The 12,116-nt window shown below is 38.4% G+C and overlaps 1 protein-coding gene across 4 annotated transcripts in view; it reads left to right on the plus strand.

The window, feature by feature from the left end:
- Positions 1 to 2,230: 2,230 nt before the first annotated feature.
- LOC126199172 (methyl-CpG-binding domain protein 3) overlaps positions 2,231 to 12,116 on the plus strand; it is a 39,063-nt gene continuing 29,177 nt past the window's right edge. The window contains exons 1-3 of one of the 4 annotated variants that reach the window (XM_049935931.1): positions 2,231 to 2,529; positions 3,666 to 3,818; positions 10,489 to 10,633. In XM_049935931.1, coding sequence (XP_049791888.1) covers positions 2,384 to 2,529; positions 3,666 to 3,818; positions 10,489 to 10,633 — 444 coding nt within the window. In that variant the 5' untranslated portion in view covers positions 2,231 to 2,383. The remainder of the gene's footprint in view (positions 2,530 to 3,665; positions 3,819 to 10,488; positions 10,634 to 12,116) is intronic. The other 3 variants (XM_049935933.1, XM_049935934.1, XM_049935935.1) reach the window with 3 other exon arrangements.

Genomic DNA, 12,116 nt, shown 5'->3' on the forward strand with positions numbered 1-12,116 from the left:
GAATATTTTTAACAATCGCTGTGGCTTTGGTCCTGGGTGTAGACTGCTTTGCGGCGACGTTGGAGTCAGGCTGCATTGGAGCATTCAGTTTAATGGAACAGTCAAGAGAACTGAAGGACTGGTGATGCTTGACAACCTTATAAACTGTTGTTAGTTCTTCAGCAGCAACGAACAGTTCTTCATGAGTATCTTCTTTAATCATGAATGTAGAAATAGGCTTTGATATCAATGCTTTTGTGAATCTATTTGTACAATTCTTCATAGAAATGTGATGCCTCACATCTGCCTTACCTTCGTGAGTTACTGAGATGAAACAGGAACATATCTCACACAACACTTCCTGATCTGTACGTCGTTTCTTGACAAAAGACCACTCTTTTGTGTAATCATCCGAAAAGTGACACTTTCTCTTCCCAGCCTTGGGCATTTTCGGATGCTATGATAAGTTTATTGACGGTAAACAGTCGACAGTAACACTTTATTCATCGAAGTACGTCACTATACACTTCACGCCCTATATACCCACAGTAAACACTTCAGACATCACTAACTTGCGCTCGGTCGTATTACATTTACAAAGAATCGTCTTATCAGATCGCTATTCGAAAGGGAACTGCCCGATTCTTCCACATGGGGCTGTTTAAATAGTTGCATCCCCGTACTACTGGAGAAGTCAGGTACTTTCTCGAATGATGACTGTAGATCTAGAATGTGCTTTGATCATCGATAAACGATATGCAGCATGCAATGTCATCTGTGAGACGACCTAGTCAACATATACTTGCTGACATAAATAAAACTAACTGAGGCTCTATTTACATGTTGCGCTAACGGACAATGTTACTTCAGTACCTGAACCAAGCTCGCGACAGTATTTTGCAAAATCGTGAGAAAATGAGGTCTTATTGGGATGTTGGGACAGAAAGATCCACGATGGTGATGGTCCCAAAATATTGGGACGGATCGCAACCCTACCTATCCAACTAGTTAGACATGTTCTTATCGATGCTACTGTTTCGACTGCGCCGCGTGTGGACAGTAAACATTTTCACAATTGCGGCTATCAGCCAGTTGAACAGTGCTCAGACATTATTTTCCCCCTACTATTTTGTTCAATTGACAATGTGTAGCCGATGCCAACAATAACTGCAGCCATCTTGCCTCGCCGCAGCCTCTACTCGCCTCCCGATGGCAGGAACTCGAACTCGCATGAATTCACCCGATTAACACCAAGCACACTTTCCTCATCTTGCCATCAAGGGGGGGGGGGGGGACCACACCAACCGCACACCCGCTCATTTCCGTGACTATCATCTCTATCTACACTCTGCACCAGACCGCAGACCGCCCTCGCCCGTGTTTCTGCCCCTCCAATCATCGCCTCCACAGCGTGCTCCGCACTACCCGGTACGTGGAAGGGGTGGGGAGGGGGGGAAGCGGAGGAAGGGGGCTGTGTGATAACGTTAACAACGCTGGCCAGAGAAAACTACTTGCAGTCTCACCTGTGACCATTGTTGTGAGAAGTTTAGTTCGCTCTGTGACTCGATTGCGCTAGGTCGTACATCCTTGTATGCATCAATTTTCTGTAAAATAAAGTGTGTTCTGTACTCTGTACCACTGTGTATCAATCATTCGCTGTCAGTGCGTACCGTAGTCCTACGTTATTAGTTTGTGAGAAAAATAAACAATGTAAATGGGCTAGCCGACCGTAGTGGCCGAGCGGTTCTAATCGATACAGTCTGGAACCGCACGACCGCTACGGTCGCAGGTTCGAATCCTGCCTCGGGCATGGATGTGTGTGATGTTCTTAGGTTAGTTAGATTTAAGTAGTTCTAAGTTCTAGAGGACTAATGACCTCAGAAGTTAAGTCCCATAGTGCTCAGAGCCATTTGAACCATTTGTAAATGGGCTGTATTTATCCCCTCATAAATATGGTTTGAAATGTTGTTTCAGTTCGCAGCACTTCACCACAGAAAACTGATCAATAACTTACGTTATTAAGTTTGCTTTGGCCATTAATAAACTTATTCGTTGCTTGTTCTTCTGTTATGAAATTATACTATTTCGCCGTTCGTAACTGGGCTAAGCGAAATGATGTGATGTGACGGACAGCGTGAACTGGGAATACATCCCGACGTGACGGTGACGTAACGTGACGATTCGAGTAGTTGTCACAATGCTCGTTTGATGATGATAATCGATTTTTATATCGATAAAACGTTGTCTTCGATGCACCCAAACTGGTAAACAAACGACGCACGGGTGAATATGCGGTGGGTGCTTGTCAGAATTCGATAATAGTGTTTGAAGGTTTACTGCATTTTTGGAGGTGTTTGTGCATCACTTATAAATACATTAAATAGATAATGTGACACGGAGCTCAATGCAGGACGTGATTGGTGATACGAGAACAATGGCTCTTGAGAAAAGGAAATATGAGTGCAGTGCTTTACCTAAGGGATGGCAGCGAGAAGAAGTAATCAGAAAGTCCGGCCTATCTGCCGGAAAAGTCGACGTTTATTATTATAGGTGAGAAAGAAGTTGTGTATCATAAGCAGTTGATTTTATCCATTAAGCTATTCTTTGCTACTCAGTAGACGTTTATATGCATACTTCACAGCCCCAATTTTTTTGTAGGGTTATTCAATAAATTATTGTTTGTGTTAATCTTTTTCACTACTCTCAATGTAAATCTTCCTTTTACCGGCAATACCTTTTTCGAAGTATAATTGCCTCTCATGGTACGTGACATTTCCTTCCATTATGAAATTTCAGTTTAATTTTCTGACAGTTTCTTAAGCAAAAATCTTAAACCTTACCAAAGAGGGGGTCGTATCCTGGACATGTTGAAACTAAGTTTTGGCATTCATTGCAATTGCGCGAGAATTATTGCAGTATCAATTATTTGCTGTTAGTAAGGCTTCTGTTGTTTTGAAGTAAATAATTAACAACTTTTATAAATTGTAGGGTTGTATAGATAGAGCAGTTTATTATATATCTTTGTTAAGTCCACGTGAATCAACTTGCTTTTCGAAGATTTAAAATTTTAAGCAAATGCTAGTCTTGTGACTTTTGCTTTCCATTACATAACCGTTTTCATTAGTTTTCTTTGTGGTCACAATATATATCACGGTGTTTCCTGAACCTCACTGTGTGAGATGAATTAAAATTTATTGTAAATAAATACGTCACCTTCACATTTTTTAAAAAAGAGTAAAATGTTTAATTCACTCGTTTCTCTTCCTCACTCGATAGATTAATATTATGCTTTTTCTGACTCAGGCAGCATGTATCAAGGACAGTGCTGCTGCAAATGCCTGTCGATAAATTAATTTACTTTTATTAGATAAGGGTATTAAAATTCGTACATAATTTGGAGTATCTGTTCTTTTTTGCCACCAGCATTTGGAGATTTTTTTTTAATTGCTCATAACCTAGTGTTCAGTATAATTAATACAAATCATAATTTTAGTATGTGGTGGCACTGTTTGACAATGTTGCAGTATGGAGCAGTATACTACCCTGCTGAAATCATGCAGTGTGGTGTGCAATTGCATGGCATTTCTCTGTGTAAATGCCCTCTCAATTTAACTAAATTTTAAATTAAATATGAGTGAGGTGAGAACAAGATAGGCCGCGACTGAGCAGCTGTTTTCCAATTCCAGCCCAAATGGGAAGAAGTTTCGCAGCAAACCACAACTGGCTCGATACCTGGGCGACGCTCTAGACCTCGCCACGTTCGATTTCCGGTCTGGCAAAATCAATTCCCTGCTTCTCCGAAAAAACAAGAAGCAGAGGGGAACTCAGTTTGATTACAGGTAGGCTTAAGCCTACAGACTTGCACTTTATACCTCACTGAGAGGGCTGCGGGTGGCAATTGACTGTCTGTAGTCACTGAATTGGCTCCATACTAATTTATGTTTATTAACAATATCCAGGATAGTTTGTGTGGTGTATGAGATAAGATCATGTGTTCATGTTTTCTACTTGCTTTTCGTGTACACTGTTGTGGAATCTGTTGTAAAACTGTGACCCAATTACTTTCAAAGAAATTGTGTTGATAATAAAATAATTTGTTTTGCATGAGTACTGTGATTATTTTCATTGTTTTGCTACACTTTGTTGGAGTTGTTCATGTGTTGTGATTTAAAACTGGCTTTACTCTGTTTTACTAACTTTAAAACAGTAAATTATGTTGAATAAATTTCTCTCCTCTTTCCAACCCACCCAAGAGAATCTATAAAACCACTGCCTTGTATACGTTTAACATACAAACTTAAATATGGATCTGATTTTTGTTTTGTGTCTGATTAAGTTGGTTGGGAACTCAGCAGCTTTTGCACCTCCTCCTTCCACTTTTACTCATATCAAAAAATGATGCCGCAACTCTTGTCTACACTGATCAGCAAAACTGAAGATTGCAGTACCTCCTGTCTGTCTGGACCCATGATGTCGCCAAGATGGTAGCCACCCCTATTTCAACTGTATACAGTATGGTAATCATAGCATCACTGATTACACGTGTGAACAGACATAAATAATTGAATAAATATGTAACTGTAAATATACAATGAAACTAATGGCATAACCACAAGAATGGGGTTTTTTGGGCAGGGACAAATTAAATGTACAACAAACCTAATTATGAAGTGATAAATTTTTAGTTTCTCATCCTCAAATAACATCTACAAAATGTTAAAGACTATTATTAGTTGGTTTTATTAAATTGAAAAATAACTGAAGACAACACCCCTCGTCAATACAATGATTTTTACATTTAACAGTATCAAAAATGAAAGTAAATCCAATAAACTTCTGAAAGTGATGAATCTAGGAACTGGTAAGCCTTTGGTAAAGATATGTGCAATCTGGTCCTCCAAACGTACATGCTCAGCAGTGATGATGATGTGGAGGTGGAACTAATCCACAGGGTCATATTTAACATTGATGTGCCTCAACCGATGATGTTCCCATTTTTCAGGAACTATATACAGGACTGATTATCATTGAATGTACGAATTGGTAGCTGAAGTGGAATTTGAATATCGTCTTTGAGCCAGAGTAATTCAGTAGCAGATGTTGCCGAAACTACATATTCTGCCTCTGTAGAAGACAAACCAGCACTAGTCTGTCTCTTTGTTGCCCAACAGACAGTATTTCCAAATAGTTGTAACAGATAACTAGAGGTAGATCTTGTGTCTTCCTTTTTGTTTCAGTTTGCATCAACATAGGCCAGTAGAGGCATCTTGATTTTCCTTTCGATAATATAGTTTCATATTGATGGCTCCTTTGATATAGCTCAAAACTCTTCTCAAGCATCCCCAGAGTTCTTTCAATGGATTGTTTTGGTACCTGCGTAAGAAACTAACCACAGCATGCAAATCGGGCCTTGTTTGTTGTCATTACACACATCAAGCATCCAATCAACTCTCTGCGTGGCTTATCGATCCGTTTTCATTCCTTGATTTCCAGTTTAACTTCCATGGGTGTCTTGACAAGGTTACTGTCTTGCATGTTGAATCATTGTAGCAAACTCTTCAAATATGACATTTGGCTCATATACGTTTCTTCTTTGTTCCATGAAATCTCAATTCCCAAATATGATTGTGACTCTCCTAGTTCATCCATTTTAAACTACTACTTTTAAGTTAAATTTTTTTCTTGGATGGTTGGTTGATTGATTGATTGATTTGGGAGAGGGGACCAAACAGTGTGGTCTGTCCATTAGTTCCATCAGATTAGGGAAGGATGGAGACGGAATTCAGCCATGTCCTGTCAAAGGAAAGCGATTTTGGGAAATCATAGGAAACCTAAATCACAGGATAGCCGGATGTGAGTTTGAACTGTCATCCTTCCAAATGTGAGTCCAGTGTGCTAACCACTACGCCACCTCATTTGTAAATTTCACTCTGCCCATTACCTTTTTGTGATTTCATGCCATCAGGCTGTCATCAGCACATAGAGCACAATGTAAATGACAACTTCCTTTAAAATAAAGTAGTAAAGACATTTATCTGCTTCTGACTGAGTGACTCTTATAGAAATAAGAAACATATGAATAGAATGATTCCATGCTAATGGTTCTGGCTTTAAGCTATATAAATACTTATGTAACATGCAAACCAAACCAGTTGCATCTTTCAGTTCTTCAGGAATAACCATGTATATTTTCTCCATGGCTAATCCACGAAGAAAAGCATTGGAAACATCAAATTGTTCCAGAACCAGTCATTGTTGAATTGTAATAACTAGCATTATTCTGACAATTGCAAGTCAGATCACTGATGCGTGTGTTTCCTCATTGTCAAATCCTTTTGTCTGTGAACATCCTTTAGCGACAAGACTAGCCTTGTGTCTTAAGATATTTCCTTCTTCAATTTGAATTCCCACTTACTGCTGATGACCTTCTGTCCAGGGGATAATTTAACAAATATCCAAGTCTTGTTTTCCTTTATAGAGTCAGTTTCATCCAGTATAGCTTTATTACAGTATTCCTTATCTTCACGACTTACAGTTTCCTTCTAGCTTTTCGGTACACCATCAACAAATGATTCAGCATTCAGTGCAAGAACATTATAGCCATCTAGGTGTTTAGGAGGGTTCCCCTTCCTGGTAGAACGTCAAACAGCTTCATTTTCAGTTTCCTCTTCATCACTGGTCAGTTCTGGTATGGGAATTCTTTTGTAACCTCCATCATTTGATTTAACATTGTCTTCGGTGAGTTCTCCTCCATTATTGTCCTTTTGCTGCTTCTATGGTGATTTCTGTACAGATTCTGGTCTCCAGTCCTCAATTGGTATATGTTCAAAGTCCAATCTGCAATTGTAGAAAACAATGTTGCTTCCTGTGACTTTTTTTTCCTCCCTATGGATACCAAAGTCTCTAGCTATTAGGAAAGCAGCCAGTGAAGTAGCACTTCAAAGATTTGCTATTGAATTTCTCTGTTCTAAATTCCTTTGGTATATGTAGATAAGCAATATGTCCAAATGCTCTCAGCTTATTCAAGTTAGGTTTCTCATTGTACCACAAAGCTGCAGGAACCTTTCCTTTCAAAGCTGCAGTAGGACTTAGTAGGTACAGACAGCTTCTAACCAGAACATCTCACTTTACATTGTAGTATCAAACAGCGAGTTCCCTCAATAAGAGTTTTGTTCATTCGCTCTAAGAGCTCATTTTGCCGAGGAGTGTATCTGATTGTGAACCGAAACTGTATTCCTTGTTCTTCAGAAAATTGCTGCAAGTCATTCAAGATGCATTCAAGACTCTTTTCACACCACAGTCTGCTGATCTTCAAGTTGAAATTAGTTGCAGCCATGGCGTGAAACATGTTCAGATATAGCAAGTTACCTCTAACGTCAATTCCAGTGTGTAATCCACTGCCAAATGTGTAAATTCATCGATGAACATGAGTACATACTTCTGATCGTCGAACGATTCTGGTGAGATTGGCCACTGTCGATCAGCTCAAGAGATCTGGTGGCACATTTCCTAGTGTGATTGTATAATAGCTGTGATTGTTTTCCTTCGACACAATCTGAGCATCGTTCTGTGGGGATCGTTGAAGGGTCCAGTTCCATTCTGTCAACATGTGACTAGGTGTTTAATGCTATCATACCTCAAATGGCCTAATGTGCGGTGCCACAGTTTCACCTTAGTTTCAGTTGAAGCAGCTGACAAGGCTTTACGTTGCAAAAAATTTAAAACATGTAGCTGAGATTCATTCCTATTTGCAGTAGCAATGATTTATTTTCCCTTTTTAATTTAACCTTCAGCTTTTTCAAATGTGATACAAAAACCATTCATTTTCAATTTTCTAACTGACAGGAAACTGTAATTAAGACTAGGCACAGATAAAACATCTTTGATCGTTATATGAATTTCCTCTCCTTTTACAACACTGGTGACTTTAATGTCTCCTTTTGCTTTAGCCTCATGACAAGTGCCTGACTTAGCTACTTTAACTTCAATTGGTTGTTCCAGTTTCTTTAAATTAGTGAGAGGTATCTTACTGCTAATCAAGTATTCCAGAGTCCAAGAACCAACTTATGTTGTTCACTGATTTATCTTCACTTGATGCTGCAAAACAAAAACCATCTTCCTCTTTGACAGTAGCCACGACCACTGAATTACTGGTTTCTGAATTCTTGTTTGGTAACTTAACTCTGCAGTTGGCCCTTTTGTGATCAGGCTTTCCACAGTTATGACAAACAAAGTTGAATGAGTTCCCTGAAGTTCATTGCTGACTTCTTGTTTTACTGGTGTCTGATGAATCTTTTTTCTGATACCATTGAGTCTAAAAAGCTGTAGGAGGTGCTGTATCTTCACTGTTGTTTTTACTGATGACTCCCGTTTGACTCTTCATCCAGTAGCCCATTTTTCACAAAGCTCAGCATCAAGTCTTTCATTTAGAATGTTTTGATTCGTGATCACTATGTTGTATTTTGCAAGCATTGTTAAAAGTAGACAGCATACAATGACGATTTCTTCAAAAGTAGCCCCAGTTGAATGTAAATCTCGAATCAGTATATGAAACTTAAGAAATGATTAACTAGCATATCATTTGCCACATTAAATTTCATAGTTAACAACTGTTTTCTCAATGGAAGTTGACTAGCAATTCCTTTTCTCTCAAGCTTATTGCACAGAGATGTCCATAAATCGAAAGTGTTAACCTTATCTTTCGCATATTCCAAGTGAATGTCGGCGATGCATTGAATAAGATGAGACTTACATTTCTGATCTTGTTTAGCCAGTTCAGCCAATCATGTTTCCTTTGTGACATACTGTGTGTCCACCTCTCCATCCACAAATTCCGCCTTTTTGAGATAATTCACTTGCACAGGTGGTGAAAGTTCCAGTTCCTCAAGCAGAGTTTCCAGCCTGAATTTCCAATTGTTGAAATTTGTTCCATTGAATAAAGGAATACAATATTTTTCAACTTTGGTTACTACCTCAAAAAAACTTTGTGAGGATCCACTTGTGGCCAGGTATTTTGTTGCAAATTCCATTTTGAAACAAACCTGGGCCCATGACCTATTAGATTTTTAGTTTCTCACCCCCCAATAACATTCACAACATGTCAAACACTGTTATTAATTGATTTTATTAAACTTAAAAAAACCAAAGACAACTGAACACAAAATAAGAGTGGCAGGAAACATGCTTTTTATCTTTGAAATTATTTTACATAAATCACAAATATAATCATTGAAATCACATTCAGTGTGAAGACTGCCAAAACAAATACTAACACAAAAATCAAACATACAAAGCCCTCAGCAATTAACGCAACCTATATACCCCAATACCACACACAACTTGATGACGTGGTATCTAACCCTTTACTTAATCTATATAGCTAGAGTGAAGTTAGCAGCACCATAAAACCAAAACTCATTGATACAACTAATATCTAAAACCTAACTTTACCCACAGTATTTACCAATCAGAAGCCAACAAAATTAACAACAAACAAAGCAACCCAAAAATTCATTAAAAAGACTGCATGAATACCAATTTCAGCATACGAGAAACACACATACCATATGTAATACAATAAAACCATAAAAATGTACTTACCAAATCACAGCCAGCCAACACACAAATTTAGCAATCTAGTGATAAGAAAAATAATGTCATCAACACAGTCTCTCGAGAGGCCAGCCAACATATGAACCAGAAATTGTGGATAAAGTGCCATATGTTGTCCCACTGACAAGACCACAAGTATCGGTCCCTGATCTGAGCAACTTTGCTCAATCTGATGCCTTCTCCACAAATGTAACACTTCACATAGTTGCCAATTAAACCAAATAACTGTGGGAATTTAAGTGCAGTCAGTATGTTGCCCCCCTATTTAGGTACTAAAAAACTTCTTAGTCATATCCAAAATAAACAAAAAAATGAAACGTAAAATTAAATCTCAAACCATAAACAACACTGCACTAATAATTACAAACCTGAAAAGTACCCACAACTGCCAACATTCAAATAACTCACTCAAAGAATGCCACAAACTCTTCCAATATTATTCTCTCAGGCAGCACTTTGACCCAGTGAATCACTAACATCTCTTATAAACAATTTAGAAAGCTAAGCATCCCACATGAGAGTGCCACCACTTAATTCAACATGCCCTCTACAGTCACAATCCATTTCGAATAGACTGCGCCCCTTTGATGTCATACGATGCAGTTACGTCATGGGTCAAAGCAGATGGGTGGTTCCACAAACTTTGGTTGATGCTGGAGCCTGATGTGAACCTGTCATCTCTGTGATTAACAAGCACCATTATTCCTTGACACTACCATAAAAAGAATTGTCATATGTTACAGTATATTATTTTCAAATATTTATGCAACATTTTGAATTGATTTTAAAATGTACATACTAGATTTGATGCATTAAAACTATACTATCATTCAGTTGGACACTATATAAGAAGCTGTTTTCAGGAGTATCTGCTACTTATATAGAATTTTATTGCAGCAGGGGTGTCCGCAATGATGCCTCTCTAGTACCTCCAATCAGGCAGACAGCATCAATTTTCAAACAGCCTGTGACTGTGCACAAGATGCAAGAAGGCAAAGTGAAAACAGATTTCAAGCATGGTCCACAGGAGAAGCCAAAGCAGGTTGATACATTAACATTATGGAAGCATATTTTGTAATTGGACTTTGTTGCATCAGAAAAAGTTATATTTCAATAGTGGCTAGACTTATAGTGTATGAGACTTCATTTATTTTTTTATGTGTAAAATACCAGTCCCCAACAGTTATTAATAAATCTAAGATGGCATAACATATATGTAATGTAGGGTAGTTATGATTATTATATTCGATAACTGCTTTCGTATGGCATCATATTCTGGGGTAATTCATCGTTGAGTAGAAAAGTATTCATTGCTCAAAAACGTGTAATCAGAATAATTGCTGGAGCCCACCCACGGTCATCCTGCAGACATCTATTTAAGGATCTAGAGATCCTCACAGTATATATATATATATATATTCACTTATGAAATTTGTCGTTAATAATCCAGCCCAGTTCAAAAGTAATAGCAGTGTGCATAGCTATAACACCAGGAGAAAGGATGATCTTCACTATGCAGGGTTAAATCTGACTTTGGCACAGAAAGGGGTAAATTATGCTGCCACAAAAGTCTTTGGTCACCTACCAAACAGCATCAAAAGCCTGACAGATAACCAACTAACATTTAAAAATAAGTTAAAAGAATTTCTAGATGACAACTCCTACTCATTGGCTGAATTTTTAGATATAAATTACGGGGGGCAAAAGAAAAAAAACACAACTTAAACATTAGTGTCATGCAATATTTTGTGTAATGTAATATCTTGTACAGACATCTTTTATTAACCGGCACGTTCCACATCATTACGAAGTGTCGTATTCATGATGTATGGAACAAGTATTAATCTAATCTAATCTAAACAAGCAGAAAGATAAAAAATCTACTCATCAACCGGTGGCAGAACACACACATAAAAGAAAGTCATAATTAGGCAAGATTTCTGAGCCTGTGGCTCCTTCTTCATGCAGAAGGGTTGACGGGGAAGGAAGAGATGTGTAGGAGAAGGACTGGAAAAGGAAAAGGGGTGGATCTCAGGAAAGTCACCCAGAACTGCGGGTCAGGGGAGACTTGTCGGATGGGATGAGAAAGAGAGACACTGTTGGAGACTGCATTGGACGAGATTTGAAAACCTGATAGCTTAAAGGTGGGAGACAGGGTAATATGCAAGACAGAGATTACTGCTTACATATGGTGCATGAGTTAATAGCAGTGAAAAGCTAAGTGTATTGTACATAACAGGTGGAAGGGAGATGGGCAAGACAATGAAAATTGTAGAATACTAAAACTGAGTGAAGAAAAGAGTAGTTACTGTGAAGAAATGTAAATTAAGGCCAAGATGGTGGCGAGAGCCAATACATGTTTTAGCGTTGGTTCCCACATGCCACGATCTGAAAAACTGGTGTCAGATGGAAGAATCCAGATGGCACATGTGGTGAAACAGGTACCGAGATAACGATTGTCATATGGTAGAACATGCTCCGAGTCCGTATGGTAAAGCTGTCATCAATAAATCTTTACCATATAG

The sequence above is a fragment of the Schistocerca nitens genome, chromosome 8, assembly GCF_023898315.1.
Source record: "Schistocerca nitens isolate TAMUIC-IGC-003100 chromosome 8, iqSchNite1.1, whole genome shotgun sequence".
Taxonomy (NCBI): Eukaryota; Metazoa; Arthropoda; class Insecta; order Orthoptera; family Acrididae; genus Schistocerca; species Schistocerca nitens.